Here is an 18,941-nt window from a genome sequence, read left to right as displayed (position 1 = left end):
TCTTTGTCTGATAAAAGACTTTGCATTTTGTACTTTTTTGTCTATATTCAAATTATTCATTTATTTACATGAATAAACAACCAGATACGTTTTTTGAAATAAGGTACATAAACAAACGAACTAACGGACGGACGGGCAGACAAAAAAAAACATTCACGGTTCGCAATATAGTTAATGGAGAACATATCTAACTTTCACCCTATAAGGACCCCTCAGTGGCTCAAACGATGCACCAGTATGATTCCCCCAAATCCCTCCGTAGTAGTTGTTAAAAAGCCGTAAGCAGCGTAAGTTCAAGCTGAATATGTTTACGTTTTTTTATTAATTTGTCCTTCCTCGTGTGCCGTAGACCAGGAAACGGAATGGAATGCGCGTCTAAGAACCCAAACAAACCCAAGCATTTTTGTCAATAAACGCAAACAATGCGAAATGGAAAGTCAGAATATAAAGTCCAACACGAATGGATCCCGCTGTCTCCTTTTTAACACGCATTCTGAAGATTATCGATGTGTGAGTAGCGCATGTCTGTTGCAAAAATTGTCATTTAGGTCCTTAGCAGAATGCCACTACGTAGGGGGGCTTTCCGATCTCAATAACAGTTACCGCACTAATTTCTGTGCAACTGGTTTTACTGTGTTGATCATATGAGAAATAGGAATAAGGGGCTTTGTTTTGTGTGACGGCCATGCAGGAAACTTGTCCTAGACACTAAACCGTTTACATTTGCCTCTGACAAGTTAACCATCGTTGCTGTTGGGTATTTTTAGCTTATTTATTGTCGATCATCTGTTGAACTTTCATTGGGACAACACGTTTTTGCTGTCCCGGCGTGATCTCCAGCAGTGCTTGCTTGTTTGTTTTGGCCAGATCGTGGAAAGAGCTAATAACTCCTTATCTATTTGAAATGATAAAGAGGAGGGTAACTGAGTTGAGTGGGCCTTGCCGCTTTAAAAACAAAACAAGTACATTATACCATAAGTAAGCTGTGATTGGTTTTGGTCAAAAGCAGTATCGATGTCAAAATAAAGAAACAAATGTTACAATTGAGGGCAGCACGGCGGCGCTGTGGTTAGCACGCGTGCGGCACACTTCTGAGATTAAACCTCCTGTGTGGAGTTTGCATGTTCTCCCCGTGCTTGCGTGGGTTTCCTCCGGGCACTCCGGTGTCCTCCCACATTCCAAAAACATGCGTTTCAGGTGAATTGGCCGGTCCAAATTGTCCCTAGGTGTGAATGAGCGAGCAAATTGTCTGTCCCTGTGTGCCGTCCGACTGGCTGGCAGCCACTTCAGGGTGTCCCCTTCCCACTGCCCGAAGATAGCTGGGATGGGCTCCAGCACCCGGGCGACCCAACTGATAGATAGATGTTACAATTGGGTATTGTTTTGTCAGCACTCTAAATGCTTTACTAGAATATTGTCCTCACAGTTTTGTTGACGACAAAAGTTCAAATGACTTTTTCTTGGCCTCTTTTATGGAGTTAATCAGTGTTTGCCTGACATTCTAAACCACCTTTCTCAAAGTCGAGCCATCGCGTCACAAGTAGGTTTTCTTTGGCCCCTGCGAGGATCTTGATTCATTATTGCAGGGGTCTCCAACCTTTTTCAAGCTGAGAGCTACTTTTAGTTACTAATTAACGGGAAGAGCAACCCTGCTTGATATGGACTTCTAAAATAACAAATGATCATGTTATTACTATGTTGTTACTATGTTATTAACAGGTTAGTTATTGGAAGTGGGGTTGAATAGACTATGTCAACCGCTAAAAAATATTTTACTAGGAAATCGTAAATACCCAGGACTGGTGAGCTATTTTCAGAACAGGTCTGGAAATATGAAATATGATCATTTATGGCCAATGGCTGACTTATTTCCCTCCTTTGGCGTAAGATTGAATGATAACGGCTTTGTGGAAAAAGGCCAAAGCAGCAACTACTACAGGTGATCCTGCAGATATTTGAGCTTCCAATATGCAAGGCTGGTGCTTCTCATTTCCTGCCAGACCGGCCACGTTTTTCATTCTCGTCATTCCGTCGCTCGTATGTTGAACATGCCTGTCTGTCTGTGCTGATACTTATCCGATAAGTTTCAGGCTGATTCCAATGACCTGTCAAAATAAGCTGCATAATCATGTAAAGGTTAGACTCAGTTTGTGTTTAGGGTTTGCTGTAAACCTGTTTGCCACATCAACAGGATAGAATTTATTTTGCCTTTTTTAGTTGTTTTGCAATATGCACAACACACTTCTTAAATGGTCGGATAAAAGAGGATGATGGTGTCTCACTATACGTATTTTGAATAAGTCATGTTAATCATTTGATTGTGGCTCATACATGTTCTGCTTGATTGTGATGACAGCTATTGTGAATTTCTAGTTGTTGTGTACATGGTAAATGATGGTAAATGGTCTGCATTTATATAGCCTTTTCAAGTCAATAAGACCTCCCAAAGCGCTTTACATCGTGCTTCAAACTTACCCATTCACACACACACTCACACACCAATAGGGAGTCATCCATGCAAGGCGCCTACACCTGATTGTATCAGTTTAATGGGGGTAGTGTCAAAACCTTTCGTTTTTTATAATTGAAAAGTAAGCTCATAACACAATTACTGTATTTGTGTTCAATTTTGAATCCTGCAATTCATTGTATTGTGGAAAAAAAGTTCAACTGGGAGTGCATAACACATTACTGAGTTTTTATGTTTTTATGAATTAAAAATATACCATGCGAACCACAAAACTGCATACATCTTTTAAGCGCACATAGTCATGTATGCTAGCTGACGTGTCAGATTCCTAGTTGTTACCTGTTCTACTTGATGTTGAATATGTGTAAAAGGTCGAGTGAAAGCTTTTTCAAAGGAACATAAAGATTAATCTAAAACAGGACAAGTCATAGACACAATTGGAGAAAATAGCGTGTTCCCTGCGATTGGCTGGCAACCAGTTCAGGGTGTCCCCTGCCCACTGCCCGATGATTGCTGGGATGGGCTCCAGCACACCCGCGACCCTACTGAGGATAAGCGGTGTAGCTAATGAGATGAGATGAGATGAGCACAATAAGGAATTTACATAAATGGAAGGGAATTCATTTAAATTTCCAATGTGGTGAACAAACATATTTTTAGATATCTGGCTGTGTATCACTGAACGTGGTCACATACGAATGATGATGTAAGTTCTGCATGTACAGAATGACACATGTCGTTTTGTGCAATTTCTTTTTATGATTAATAAAAATAAATCTACAATTGCTGATGCATAAAGGGGAAAATAATATTCCACACCCCACTTTTCAGTTTTTTTATTTCTTAAAAAGTGGGAAATATTAAATGCATGTTATACCACTTCACGATTGTGTTCCAATTGTTGAAGAATCTTGAACCCCCCCCAAAAAAATCTATGTTTGAAGCATTAAATGTTTGAAAAGGTTGTAAAGTTCTAGGCTGCTGTATATATACAGTGCCACATTTGCATTTAACATATTTGCCCACTTACTTAATTCCGTGTTTTTTTTTTTGGCATATTTATCACTCACATAGGTTTTAAACCATCAACCCAATCTTAATATCACACAGACACAACCCATGAAAATACAAAATGTAGTTTTGAAATGTTGATTCCATTTATTAAGGTATAAAAAATCGAGATCTATCCGACCCTAGGTGGAAAGGAATTGAAATAGAACAAAGGGTCGTGTCACATTTGCCAAAAAGCTTTTGAATTATTCTCAAGACTTTAGGGGAGACATTCTGTGGACTAATGAGTCAAAAATTAAACTTTTTGAAAGGTGTGCACACAGTTACATTTGGCGTAAAACTGGCACAGCATGCTGTGGTGTGACTTTAAACGGGCAGTCCAATATTTCCAATATGGCAGATTTGAAACACTTTTGCAAAGAAGAGTGAACCAAAATGTTTCCACAGCCTTGCGAAAGACTCTTTACCAATTATCATAAACGTTTGATTTCTGTTTTTGCTGCCACAGGTGGCCCAACTCGCTATTAGGTTCAGGAGGCAATTCTTTTTATTACATTGGGCCAGATATGTTTATATTTTTTTCATACCCTAATAAATGGAATGAACATCTCAAAACTGCATTTTGTAGTTACTTGGGCTCCCTCTGTGTGATATTAAAACATCAGGAAGAGGGCAAACTTTCTCATGGCACTGTGTGTGTGTGTGTGTGTGTGTGTGTGTGTGTGTGTGCGTGTGTGTGTACAGTATGTCACAAAAGTGAGTACACCCCTCAAATTTCTGCAGAGATTTCATTATAATGTTTAATGGAACATCACTCTGACAAAATGAAAAAAAGCATATCAACAAAGGCCATGGCTTATTGCAGGGGTGTCAAACTCATTTTAACTCGGGGGCCACACGATATAACAAACATTCTGTCGGGGGCCAGACTAGTAAATTAAAGAGAAAGAAAAAGAGAGATAAAGAAATAAGAGAGAGAGGGAGGGAAAAGGAGAGAGGGTGGGACAAAGAAAGAAAAAGAGAGAGAGAGAGAGAGAGCGTGAGAAACAAAAGAAAAAAAGTTGTGAGAGAGGGGAAAAGAAAGGGAGAGGAAGAAAGAAATCCAAAGAGAAATAGGAAGATAGAAGGAGAGAAAAGAGAAAAGAAAGCGCGAAGGGTAGGAAGAGAGAAAGAGAAAAGAGAAAAGGAAAAAAGAAAGTTAGAGCAAAAGAGGTTAAAGACACAGACAGAGAAAGAGACAAAGAGCAACAAAGGAAGAGAAAAAGAGAGACACAGAGAGTGAAAGAGACAGAGTGGGAGAAAAGGGGTGGAAAAGAAAGAGCGAGCGAGAGCGAGAGTGAAATAAATACAAGTACAGTGTTTGTGAGAGGCAACTGGCTTTGGCAACATCAAGTTGACATATTTCAACCTGCAGCTTGTTTTACTCTTGCGCTTCTCTGAGTGTTGTCTCGCGGGCCGGATTCAATCCCTCGGCGGGCCTTATCTGGCCTGCGGGCCGCCCGTTTGACACCTGTGGCTTATTGGAAAGATCTCCTCTCATCAGATGACACAAATATTATTTTTGGGGGGCTCAGATGGTGTGAAGCATGTGTGGCGGTAACCAGGATAGGAGATCATGCCTAAAGTCAAACATGGGGTTAGAGAAGTCATGGTTTGGGGTTGCATGAGTACAACTGGAAATGGGAAGTTTTATTTCATTTAGGGAAACACAAACTCATGCATGTACTGTGGAATACTGGAGAAGTGAATGATCCCCTCCCTCCTAAAACTGGGTCACAGGGCAATGCTCCAGTCTGACAATGACTCCAGTCCAAATACACTTCTAAGATGAACAAAGCTTTTATAAAGGGGCCAAGCATGTCTCCAGATCTAGATCCAATAAAACATCTTTGGGGCTTCCTCAAGGGGATGGTTAAAGGGTTGTCATGGAGGATTGGAAGAGCATTCCAGTGGCATTTTGTGAGGCTCTGGTGAAATCCATGGCCAGGAGGATTAAAGTGGTTCTGCAAATCATGGTGGCCACATAAAATATTGAACTTCAGAAACTTTTACTTAAGGGTATACTCACTTTTGTTACCAGGATTTATCTACTAAAGGCTATATTTTGAGTTTTTTGGGGGGCAAAAAAAAATTACACTGCTACATAAGCTTTACACGGACTACCTTTCATTGTGTCAAAGATATGTTTTTTCAGTGTTGTTCAATGAAAAATAATATGCAATCTCTGAAGAAATCTGAGGTGTACTCACTTTTGTGACATACAGTATATAAATAGATATAATAGGTTCTTGAATTATTGTTCTTGATAAACACCTTCTCATTTGCAGGCTGTAAGATTACGATCACTTCCAGCGCAAGCTTGCACACTTTATTTATAGTAAGAGCCTCATAATAACTAATTGCTTCTCATTTCCAGGCGGTGATATTAACAGTGAAAAGAGCCACGGGAACATTCTCATTGGTGGGATGGTGAATATTACTTTAAATTCCCTCTTAATGATTCCTCCCGGTGACCTTTATTTAGTTCGGTAGTTACAGCGCAACTCTTCATTGCTGAGCAAAGTTGATGGATAACATCCATGATAATTTTTTTCCTTTAAAAAAAAAATTTGGAACACAGCCAACCCTGGCCACATTACGTACACTTGAACACTGTAATTTAAAAAATAAATACACAGTATCCCCTCATCTTTTCGTGGTACAACGTTTGCGACTTCATCGCATTGCATATTTTTTCAATCAATAGATTGGCGCTTGCTAGTGGCTCCCTGGTGCTTTTTCAAAAATGTTTGGTAATCATAAAATTATTTGATTTCTTGGACACAACCATTCTCAATGTAAAAGCACTGTATTATTATTTCTTAATCCATTCTTTTTTTATAAACTACTGTACCGTCAAATATTAATTAAGTGTCGAGACTTTTTGGCCAATCACAATGCAGAACACAATTCACGATGCAAATCCGGGAAGTCGCGTAACCATGAAATGAAACTACATTATAGCGAGGGGTAACTCTATATGGGTTCTACTTGGCGTAAATTTAAGATCTGTGGAAATTAAAAGGATTATTCGTACAAATCTAGGGGATACTGTATTAAAATAACCTCAGTAAATTTGGTATATATATTTGATTTTTTTTTTTTTTTTTTATTAATTCCGTTTATCCTTCACATGCACTTTAGAGCATGCAAAGGGAGTGTCTCAGCAATGTATTACATAAACCACTCTTTCAACGTGTTACCATGCTGCTTCTGACACGTTATGTTTACTACGGCAATGTATTAACTCTACCGTTTTCTGTTTCCCCACAGCATGTTCATGTTGTTTATCATCTGGCTCCTTCGCCGCTACCACTCCTTGGCGCAGGTGATGTAGCCGATTTCTGTCCTCTTATTTACGTTTGTGTTTGGCGTTGTTGCAGCAGCAGATGTGCCCAATTAGTCCCGACAAATCCTTGGCCATGATTGAGCCCAGTTCAATGAGGAGATTAATCACACGCGCAGGTTTAATTGCAAGTTGTTATGCGATAACGAACTGTAGTCCTTTCCACGCACCATTCGTGTGTCTCCGCTCTCTCCTCTATTTAAATGTATTCACAAAGAGCAAATGTATTTTCTCAATTAGGCACATAATGTGTCATGTTCCTCCCCCTACTTATGCAGATAAAGTAATCCCTCGGTTATCACGGTTAATGGGGACCAGAACCCCCCGCGAAACTTAAAAATCCAGTACAGGGCATCTTTCTAAAAGCCACCAACGGTCAAACTTACCTTGACTGAGAGTATACAATTCTAACAACCAGAACACGTAATTGCAGTTTTTATTGTCTCCATGCTTCCCTGATTTTTAGTATACAGTAGAATATACCTTTATTGTCATTGTTACAAAATGGGTTAACATATTGTGACAACGAAATTGGGCATGACACTCCAGTTACACACATTCACAGTGGGGTAAAAAAAAAAAAAACAAGACGATAAAGGAACAGAGAAGATAAGGTTATAAAAAAAGGAGGATTGTCACGGAATGGAGTGGAAGGGGGCTGTCACGAGGCGTGGTGGAGTGGAAGGGGTGACCGGACCAGAACGGAGGCAGGAGGCAGGAAGGGAGAACTCAATTGCGTGACGATCCATAAGTTTTATTTAACAAAATAAAAGTTGTCCAAAACTCTGGGACATGACAAAACAAACAGTTGTTTCTTCCAACTCAACTAACCAGGACAAGGCATAACAGAAAGGACAATGTTTAAAACTAAAACAGGACAAGGCATAACAGACCGGGGAATGTGTAATGAGCCAGCGCCCGCCAAACCCACAACCCAGCCTTAAGTAGCAGACCAGCAATCAGCTGATCTGCTACAGCTTGAGTTCGGGGGCGCGGCAGACTGGTCGCCACGGCGACCGTGACAGAGCCCCCCCTTTAAGGGACAGCTCCTGAGGTCCCCCAAAAAAAAAAAAATACTACCTCACGCCCCGGAATGGTTCGACGCTCGGCAGGGTTGGGGGGTCCGGCAGGCAAACTGGACCGGCGAACACGAGGACAGACGGAATCAGGACCGGCGAACACGAGGACAGACGGAATCAGAACCGGCGAACACGAGGACAGACGGAATCAGGACCGGCAAACACAGAGGACAGACGGAATCAGAACCGGCAAACAGGCGAAAGACAGACGGAATCAGAACCGGCAAACAGGCGAGAGACAGACGGAATCAGAACCGGCAAACAGGCGAGAGACAGACGGAATCAGAACCGGCAAACAGGCGAGAGACAGACGGAATCAGAACCGGCAAACAGGCGGGAGACAGACGGAATCAGAACCGGCAAACAGGCGAGAGACAGACGGAATCCCACAACCCAGCCTTAAGTAGCAGACCAGTAATCAGCAATCAGCTGATCTGCTACAGCTTGAGTTCGGGGGCGCGGCAGACTGGTCGCCACGGCGACCGTGACAAGGATAAGGTTATAGTTATAATTTACACAATATCTACACAAGAAAATGTCGGCATGTAGGATGTTACATACAGTTTAGTATCGTATGGGTTTGTGCAATATGCATTTGGTGCAAAAATAGTCATCATATTGTCAAAAAATAGTCAACACATGCATTTGGTGCAAAATGATCAGCTCATTGACTTGTGCACCTTTCCCACTGCTAGTCAAGCAGAGATCCCTCTGTTTTTGCGGGTAATGGGGAACAGAACCACCCGCAAAAAGTGAAAATTCGCAAAGTAGCGTCGCACTTTCATAAAACCCACCGGGTTAAACTTGCCTCGAGATGACTTTGTGATTAAGGGCTATATAGATAAACATGACTTGACGTCATTACCGGCTTGGAGTATACGACTGTAACAAAACAACTACAATAGATCTACAAGTAATAAAACACAACATATAATTGCAGTTGAATAGTACAATAAAACCTTATCGTCATTATACAAAGGTAAAACGAAATCAGAGGGCTTCTCCTTTCAGAGTAGGAAAGCAATTTAGAGAGCAGGTGACTAGCTGCGCGCTAGCAAAGGGTGTCCTTTATTTGAAAAAAAAATATGTACAGTAAGACCTCGGTTATCGCGGTTAATGGGGACCAAAACCACGCGCGATAAGTGAAAATCTGCAAAGTAGCAACGCCCCTTCAAAAAAAAAAAAAAAAAAAGAAAATCTTATCGCTTATCCTTATCAGGGTACCTTCGGGCGCGATACGCACGACACCGCGACAAGCCGAGCGGGTTGGGCGCTCGGCGCGGAGGCCGGCCTGTCGGAAGCGCAGCAGAATACGCGTTCACGCAAGGGGGGGAGGATTTTGTACGGGAGTCGGATTTGGGCACAACACCGGTGCCCGGCGTCTCCCGCTTGGGCCGCGATGGCTTTACATGTCGCTATATGGCCCTCGATGGCTCCGGCCGACAGACGGGCGGCCGCGGGGGAAAGGGGTAGGGGGGACCTGTGGGGTTAAGGGCGCGGTGAAGCGGAAGCCGCACCAAAACCGCGCCGGGAAACGAGAACGGCGCGCTGTGCTAGGGTCATCGGCCGAGGGGGATTCCCGCAAAAACTGAAAGTCTGCAAAGTAGCGACGCCCCTTCAAAAAAAAAACCCCAATTTTTTTTTTTTTTTTTTTTTTTTTTTTAACCATTACAGACCGCAAAGCTCTGAAGCCGCGAACGTCGAACCGCGAAGTAGCTAGGTCCCACTGTATACATATTATCAATATATTTCATTTATTTATTTTATTTACGTATTATGTAATCATTCTTTTCTGTTGACCATTGAAATATTTTTCTCATTGTATACGTTGTAACACATCTTGACAATGTGAACATTAAAAATGAACACCAAAAATTAACGCCAATAATTGCAATATTATAAGATGGGTAATTTTTTAACAATTTTTAAAAAAGGGTGTTTTCACTTGAGAAACAATGTTTGGTCGGGACCCAAAACATTATGGGTTTTGACTTTGGCAAAATAATGCTAATAAAAGAATAAAACGATTAAGGGTGATTTAAACTCTTTAACAGTAGATCGTGATAATTTGCTGCAAATGCCAGTTGACACCCCCCATTTCACACCACAGAAAAAGACCAATCATGTTGAGCATGGCCAAGCGCAGATACAGCGTAGAATATGTGAGATGTGTATTTTTTTATTTTAAAGACAAAGCCACTAAAGTGAAGCGTTTTGAATTTCATTAAAAAAAGCAGCCGATTCAGCATAAAAGAGATTGTTATTACTTGAAGTCTTATTGGGTTTGCCGGTCATTTTGTTGTTGTTTTTAAGGTGTGAATATTTTCTGATTTTTCTTGTGTAATTTGCACTATCCTTTTATTCAATACATATGAGATGTGGATAGGTTTACTTGAATTACCGTAAAATCTTGACTATAGAGCGCACCTGATTATAAGCCGCACGCACCACATTTTGTGGACATAATTAGTTTTGTCCTTACACAAGCCGCACCTGTATATAAGCCGCATGCCCCAACATTTAAACATGTAACACAGTCACAAGTTTAACCCAACCTGACATTAGGTGCCGCGATTGTAACTGCAGATATAGTACACAATCCTTCCACCACAATCGGCAACATGAACAGAAAATGATGCCGGTAGTCAGAATTTAATGCAAACCTTTAAAGTCCAGGTCCCGTTGAAAGTAATCCAATGAAAAAAAAAATTATATTTCCAAAGTTAAGGGTGGGAAAAATATATGTCCGCTGCAACAACAAAGAGATTTAACTTAGCTTGACCCCACTTCCCGTCAGCCCGCGTTTGCTCCGCCCCTTCTTTTTGATTCGCTCGTAGAAAACATATCACAATAAGTCTCTAAAATAAATACATTGCAAAAATATACAGTTGCAAATACATATTATACATGGTTACACATATTTACAAAGAAAGACGGTACACCGAGAGAGTTTTTAAAGCTTTAATAATAATAATATTACTTTCATCCCAAACCGTGCCTGTGAAAGGTACCACCACGCTACTCCTAACACGCTCGCAACGCATAAAGTGCAGCTGTTAAAAAAAGCCGTAACCCAATTGCGAAATTCACGTAAACCGTCCTTAGCTTTCTCCTTATAACTGTCGCCATCAAGGGCGTTTTCCTCATAATCGGAACGAACCTTTGTCATACGGACAATTCGAACGTAAACTAAGAGGATACAGATGCAGTCTACCTCGGCGCACAATTCCATCGGTCTAAATCTTACCTTTTGTACTCGAGTGCCGCTGGTGGCCGTTAGAAAAATTACATAAATTGGCCGCTTTACTGAATAAGCCGCAGGGCTGAACATTTGGGAAAAAAGCAGCGGCTTATAGTCCAGAATTTATGGTAGGTCACGGCTTGTAATTTGGGTGGGATGTTGGTTCCTGAAGTCAGCAAAGTTGAGAACCACTGCCCCACTCATAGGTGTGTGTATGCTTATTACCAGTGTTGGGAATAACGTTACGTAACAGCGTTATTTTTTTTTCAGTAATAGGGTACTCTTACGAATGACTTTTTCCTGCGTTACAACGCCGTATCAATACTGACAGTTAAAAGGGGTGCGTTACCTTGGCTGCAGATGGAGGTTAGCCCCCTTTGGCACATTTAACGAGTTTTCATCGGCGTGTTTTTTTCTCTCCTCTACGAGTTTGTTACGTCAAGTCTTTTGGCATCATGTCACGATTAAAAATAGCGACTACTGCATAGTTGGATAACGGTCACGAATAAAGTGTTTACTATGTGCCAAAAGAAAAAGCGAAGTGGTGAATGCGGCCACCGACTCGGCTCTATATAAACCGTCTCTTGAAAGTGGGAGCCGGCTAACCACTCTCCGAGGCACTATTTTTCTCTTGTGAGTGGTTAAATTATTTTTTTTTCATGAATTCTGTCTTGTTGACTTTATTGAATGTAAAAAAGGTTAATATTGTTTTTTGAAAACATATTTATCATTATATATTTATAAATACTTTTATTTATGTTTCCTGTGTATATCCAGTGTTAAAGTTTGAGTGTTAATTTTGCCCTGTTTTTTCCCTTTTTATAAGTCATTCATAATAATACATAATAAAAGGTGATGCATGGATTAAACAACAAAAACAACCTCAAGAGCCATTTGGGAGCCAAAAGAGCTCTTTCTTTTTGGTGATGCAAGCCGAAAAATCCGCCGAGAGTCAGAATTTCCATCCCTACAACGGACCATTCGAGTTACTTTTGATTTGTTGAACTCACTTTATATTGTTTACTGCCTGTTGTTATTTTTTGATATTGTTTAATGTTTCTTTTTGTTGCACTTCAAGTGTAGGACAAATCTGTTGCTGGTGAGGTGCAATAAATATTACAAGGTTCTGTAACACAACTACTTGTCTGTTCTTCTCTATTTAACTCACTCGAATACTGCTCAGAAAATTTCAAATTCGTTGACATACAACTTATTTTTTAAAGTAACGGAAATAGTTAGTTTCCCTGGTAACTCAGTTACTAAGTCAGTTACTTTTTGGAAGAAGTAGTGAGGAACTATAACTACTTATTTTTTAAAAAGTACAATGCCCAACACTGCTTGATAATGTCAAAACTGAAAATTATTTATAATTTAAACACACTGGTAACATTTAGTTTACGCTAGCTATTTTTTGTCTCTCTGCTGTCGATAATCTTAGCTGATAATGATGGCAGTGAACAGTACACCCCTATCCGTTGGATCTGAATCATGGACGTCAACGATTGAAATGACAGGAAAAATGGAGGGCCCTGTATTTAAGACAAATAATGTTTATTTACAATGATGTTTTGTCAATTTTATCTGAAATAGGCACGCAGTAGTAGCAATTTGAAGGTTTTTCAGCTTGAGCCGCTCTCCAAAGTCATCCTGGTAATCTGAGGTAAAAATGACAGCTCAACAAGATGCTCAGTATGGATCCTCTTACCTTTGGACTAGGTTGCAGCTTCGCCTTCACTTCCTCCTCTTCCTCCCCCCACTTCCATCCCCTTGCAAAGGTTATCCGTCAGTCAATAGTCTTTAGCGCTCTCCGGCCCTGCTGAGCGTGTTTCCACCTTCCCCCCGTCTCCATCCGGCAGCCTTGGCGAAGGTCGTCGGTGGACGCGTATTGATGAAAGATCGTGTTTATTTGTACACCTCTCTCTCCGCTGGGCCCCTGCGAGCCGTGCGCAAAGCCTGCTTAAAGCAGTCGATTATTGTAATCATGCAACCAAATGAGTTCGGTGTGCGGCAGAGGGGAAACGAGGAGACACTCCTCTGACGCAGATGATAATGACCGAGTATCCTGTTTTGTTTTCGTCTGCCATTGTTTCCCGCGTCGCCGTTTTGTCTGATGCCAAATTTTCAGGGACTAAACCCTTTTCTATCACTGCCAAATTTGTGCATCTATTTTGAGGGCCAGATAATTCACGCGGCTACCAGACATTGTATTACTAGCTTTCCCCTGATTAGGCAGCATTGACAGTGTTTCCCGCTGCTGACGTGCAGATGAGACTAATTTTGTCCTTTTAATTTGTTACAGAAGATGATTCTCAGCCTGACAGTTGCTGCATTTTTTGACAGCCTAGGATATGTCATGGTCAGTCTTTTTGCCTAAATAAAACAGTTGTTTATGAATACACCTGCAACTCCATCCCTATCCTCTATTTACGCTGCAATGTCCCCCCTGTTTTTACAAGGGTGAATCCCACTCCGAGGGATCCCTCTGTGCATTCCAGGCCTGGTGGCTGACATACTTTGGTAAGAAAACACTCTAGGGTGCTGCTGCTTTATTTTACCCACAGGAAGTAGCGGTATTAAAGATAAGTATGTATATAGCCAACTATTAAATTATAATGGGCTAAAGTAATGGGACACCTGATGATTGCACATGCAGAGCCTAAGATAACATACATGAGGTCTGCATCTTGAATGACAGATTGGACATAGATGAGATTGCTGCTGTGGAAAAAAAAGTTGTTCATTTGAAAAAATAGAAACTTAAATTTTGAAAAAAATTTAGTAATGTATCCTAGGGATGCATGGTTTTGAAAAAAAAAAAAAAAGAAAAAAACACCAACAACCGTTTTTTTTCAGACCATTATCGCAATTTTGATGCAATTTTCGATTTTAAAAGAAAATTGCATTTTCTGTGCTAGTTTTTTTTTTTGTGCATTGTAGTGTCATGCTTTAACCTTAAGAAAACAGTGCCCTCTTCTGGATAGCTTTTTTAGGGTTGCTGTCTGCTGACCTTTGTGCAGTGGGGCAGCACGGCGGCGCAGTGGTTAGCGCTTGTGCGGCACAGTTCATGTCATGGGAACCTGTCGTGGGTTCAAATCCAGCTCCAGACTTCCTGTGCGGAGTTTGTATGTGCTTACGTGGGTTTCCTCCGGGCACTTCGGTTTCCTCCCACGTTCCAAAAACATGCATTTCAGGTGAATTGGCCGGTCCAAATTGTCTCTAGGTGTGAATGAGCGAATGTGGTCTGTCCCTGTGTGCCCTGCGATTGGTTGGGAACCAGTTCAGGGTGTCCCCTGCCCACTGCCTGGAGATGGCTGGCATGGGCTCCAGCCCCCCCCCCCGCGACCCTAATGAGGATAAGCGGTATGGCTAATGAGATGAGTTGAGATGAGAAAAGTGCAATGTTTTTAGGTGAACACTTTCGTTTCTAAGACACGGATTTTAGTCTTGCCCTGCGAGCCTGTTTGATTCTGGCTAGAATCATGACAAAAGATAATTTAAATTTCTTTGGATATTGTCTGCCCATGGTCTTCTGCAAATGTCTCTTGGCCATTGGCGTTCAAAACTTGACAACTCACACATTTCTTCATATGCTCCAAACAAAATAGTAGACTCCAAACATCAATGTATCCATGGCCTTGAGTAATCTGCTAATGCTAAAATAAGCTTTATGGTAGAGTGCATAACAGTTTCAATACGAGTGATTTGACTAGAAAAGGGCAAAATAAACATGTTACCTGCTCAAAAGTGATTTATATACGGTGTGCATTACCGTTCGATTACATTCACAACAAATACAAAGACGGAAGGGTTTAAGTTGTATTACATTGGGGTTTCCAACATGGCGGCGCGTGTTTACGTTGCGGCTAATTGTTACCCGGTTATCCTACTACTTACAACTGTCCTCCTGCTTTCCTTTTTGGATACATGCGTGGCCAATAAGACCTACAGTCGGGAGGAGCTCATCCGACTAGGTGGGTGTCTAAATTTCGACTTTTCGGGCACTTTTTATACCACCCACGACATCCCAAATGAGCTCCAAAGGGACTCGGGTTCGCCCTGCTTTCCCGCTCCACCGAAGAAAAAGAAGAAAAATCGGAGACGAAGACGGCGAAAAGATAGAAAACAGAAGCGAGGATGTGCAGGGAAGCGTGTGAAGTTGATGGAGCAACGACATGAAGATCTGTCTAATCCAACCATCATTTCTTCGTCGATTCTACGAGTAAACCGACAACCGAAGCCCAACGCACACAACCGGCATCTCGTGACGATCTCTACAAAGGCTACAGCTAAGTCAAATGATTCAAAGCTAAAATTTGGTCTTTTGAATGTTAGATCGCTCGCTCTTAAAGCTTTACTTGTAGATAATATTATTCGTGATTATAAACTTAACTGTATTGGTCTCTGTGAAACGTGGTTACGCCCGGATGAGTATTTAGCTCTAAATTATGCTTCTCCCCCAGATTACGAGAGCAGCCATATAGCACGCACGTTGAAAAAGGGTGGCGGTGTCGCGCTAATCTCTGAAAAATCGCTTAAATTTAATCCACGTACCTCTAATAATTACAAAACGTTTGAGGCTCTTGTGATGCGGTCCCCCCTATTGTCAATTGACGTAATAACTATCTATCGCGCACCAGGACCATACACAACTTTCTTAGACGAATTCGCCGAACTTCTGTCTGAACTAGTAACCTACGCAGACAAAATTATTATTATGGGGGACTTTAACATTCATATGAACTCTCCACTCAGTTCACTCACTGTTGCGTTTCAGTCTATAATTGATGCTTTTGGTTTTAATCAACTGGTTGATTTGCCAACCCATAAAGATGGAAACACGCTCGACTTGGTTCTGACTCGAGGAGTTTCAACCTCAAACATGGCGGTGCTATCGTGTACTACAGTTATCTCGGATCATTATTTAGTTACATTTGAGGTGCTAGCTAAATGTAGTACCAAAAAAACTGAAGGATTCACCGGACGCAATATAAGCACAGGCACAGTTTCTGAGCTCTCCGATATTCTTCCAGGAGCAGTTGCGTCCTTTCCTTCCTACATAGGCTCCATCGAACCACTCCTAAATGAATTTAACGCTACCCTGGCCAATGCCCTGGATTTAGTTGCGCCCATCCGGCATAAATTACGACCTAAAAGACGCACACCTTGGTTTAATGATGAAACTAGATCCCTTAAACGAGAATGCAGGAAATCTGAAAGAAAATGGCGCGCTACCAAGCTTGAAGTTTTCCATCAAATCTGGTGTGATAGTTTGTTGAAGTATAAAGCGGCCCTGGCCTCTGCAAAATCAGCCTACCTTTCGAAAGTGATTGCGTCACAAAAGAACAATCCCAAGGCCCTTTTTGACACTGTAGCATCACTTACAAGGCAACAGACTATCCCAGATAGCTCCACCCATTCTGCTCACGACATAATGGTCTTCTTTACTAAGAAGATCCAGAGCATACAGGAAGAAATTGCTAAAGACAATATTAATTCAACACATACTAAAGCACTCAAATCCCTAGATGCACGACATGGTGGCTGTCCGGGGACTTGGTCCCGTTTTAGTGAACTGTCACTCGAAAATCTTAAACAGATGGTGAATACTGCCAAACCGACGACTTGCCAGTTCGACCCACTTCCAGGTTCACTTATTAAAGGTCTCTTTGGCGTTCTTGCACCTTCAGTTCTAAATATTTTAAACATATCACTCGCCTCTGGTGTAGTTCCAGCTGCTTTTAAGTCCGCTGTCATTAAACCCACACTGAAACGACCCAACCTAGATCCAGAAAACTTATGTAATTATAGACCTGTGTCAAACCTACCGTTTCTTTCTAAAATACTTGAAAAAGTAGTGGCACAGCAGCTGAATGATTTCATGTCCGATAACAATCTCTTTGAATCGATGCAATCAGGATTCAGGGCTAACCACTCTACTGAGACAGCTCTGATAAAGGTAACCAATGATCTCCTACGGGCAATGGACTCGGGCGCATCATCACTTTTGCTGCTGCTGGACATTAGTGCTGCATTTGACACAGTGGACCATATTATCTTGCTAGAACGGTTGGAAAAATGGATTGGTCTCTCAGGAAACGTCCTATTATGGTTCAGATCTTACCTCTCAGATAGGACACACTGCGTTAAATATGGCGAATTGACATCTGAGCCATTTAGTGTAACTTGTGGTGTTCCGCAGGGTTCAGTGCTTGGCCCCCTTCTCTTCAGCATTTATATGCTTCCACTAGGTGATATTATTCGCAAGTATAACATCAGTTTCCATTGTTACGCAGATGACACTCAACTCTATCTCCCGATGGAGGAATCTACCACACTAAACTGTGGAACTTTGGAGGCCTGCCTCACTGAGATAAAAGAGTGGATGTCACTCAATTTCCTGCGTCTTAACCCTGAAAAGACTGAAATGTTAGTAATTGGTCCTTCTAAGTCCCGTGACTTATTCTCTAAAACCGCAGTGAACTTGGACAATTGCCACATCACACAGAGTGACTCACTTAAAAATTTAGGTGTCATTTTCGACCCTGATCTGTCCTTTCAAACACATGTGAAGAAAATTACTAGAACCGCTTTCTTCCATCTCCGTAACATTGCTAAAATTCGTCCTATACTTTCTCAGTCGGATGCGGAAATCATAATTCATGCGTTTGTTACCTCCCGTCTCGACTACTGTAATGCACTACTTTCCGGTCTTCCGATGACCAGACTCAAGAGTCTTCAGCTGGTACAAAATGCTGCAGCGAGGCTTTTAACAAGGACAAAAAAGTATGATCACATCACCCCAATTTTGGCTAACCTGCATTGGCTCCCTGTTAGCCTAAGATGCGATTTTAAGGTTCTCCTACTACTATACAAAATCATACATGGACTTTCCCCCCCCTCGTATCTTTCAGATCTGATCTGCCCTTATGTCCCGGCCCGAAGCCTTCGTTCCGAGAGCGCCGGTCTCCTGGTGATCCCAAGAGCCAAGAAGTGTTCCGCTGGTTCGAGAGCGTTCTCCATCCGGGCACCGGTGTTGTGGAATGCTCTTCCCCCTGATATCCGATCTGCAACCTCGGTGGAAATGTTTAAATCTAGGCTTAAAACTCACTTCTACTCTATAGCATACGAGTAACCTAATCTTCTTATATGTAATAACTTGTGAAGCCCTTAGAGACTAATTGTGATTAAGGGCTATACAAATAAAAATGACTTGACTTGACTTGACTTGACATTCCCAACAAATGCAAGACAAAGTGGTTTTGGTTATATGTCCGCTATTACATTCCTGAAAAGTGATATAAAAGTGAGATAAAACCAGGTCAAAGTGGTTATAGTAGCCACGGGATGCAAATCTCGGCAGGGATGCATTTCTCGGCACAACACCGGCTCGGCAGCTTTTATACCCGTGGTCCACATGCGGAAATGACGCGGAAATGACGCGATGAGGAAGCGGAACATTTGCCGGCGTCTGTTTTGCGGGCATACCACCGATGAACAGCGGGTTGGCCAATTTTGCGCATTTTCCATCGCGGGCAACCTCGGGCAAAAAAAATCGCAAAATTTCACCCGCGATACAGACGCAAACGGCTGTGTGACCGGGCCCTTATATGCCACATTCATGCTGGAACTGAAAAGGGCCTTTCTCCAAACGGTTCTCACTGAAAGATGGAATCACAAGTGTCAACATAGTGTTTCTGACTATAATCATTTTGTCACTGAAGTAGGAAAAATTCTCTTGAACAAAGGGACTTTCCA

At 41.7% G+C, this 18,941-nt stretch overlaps 1 protein-coding gene across 5 annotated transcripts in view; it reads left to right on the top strand.

The window, feature by feature from the left end:
- Window positions 1–359: 359 nt before the first annotated feature.
- The window catches only part of LOC148353028 (cyclic AMP receptor 3), a 174,575-nt gene continuing 155,993 nt past the window's right edge, over window positions 360–18,941 (top strand). For 2 of the 5 annotated variants that reach the window (XM_088353010.1, XM_088353008.1), the window contains exons 1-5: window positions 360–510; window positions 5,898–5,950; window positions 6,794–6,848; window positions 13,486–13,542; window positions 13,643–13,703. In XM_088353010.1, coding sequence (XP_088209136.1) covers window positions 430–510; window positions 5,898–5,950; window positions 6,794–6,848; window positions 13,486–13,542; window positions 13,643–13,703 — 307 coding nt within the window. In that variant the 5' untranslated portion in view covers window positions 360–429. The remainder of the gene's footprint in view (window positions 511–5,897; window positions 5,951–6,793; window positions 6,849–13,485; window positions 13,543–13,642; window positions 13,704–18,941) is intronic. The other 3 variants (XM_088353009.1, XM_088353012.1, XM_088353011.1) reach the window with 3 other exon arrangements.

The sequence above is a fragment of the Urocampus carinirostris genome, chromosome 14 (assembly GCF_059441175.1).
Source record: "Urocampus carinirostris isolate Australia breed hairy pipefish chromosome 14, RoL_Ucar_1.0, whole genome shotgun sequence".
Taxonomy (NCBI): domain Eukaryota; kingdom Metazoa; phylum Chordata; class Actinopteri; order Syngnathiformes; family Syngnathidae; genus Urocampus; species Urocampus carinirostris.
The sequence above is the reverse complement of the archived record's forward strand: the minus strand, read 5'-3'. Positions and strand labels throughout refer to the sequence as shown.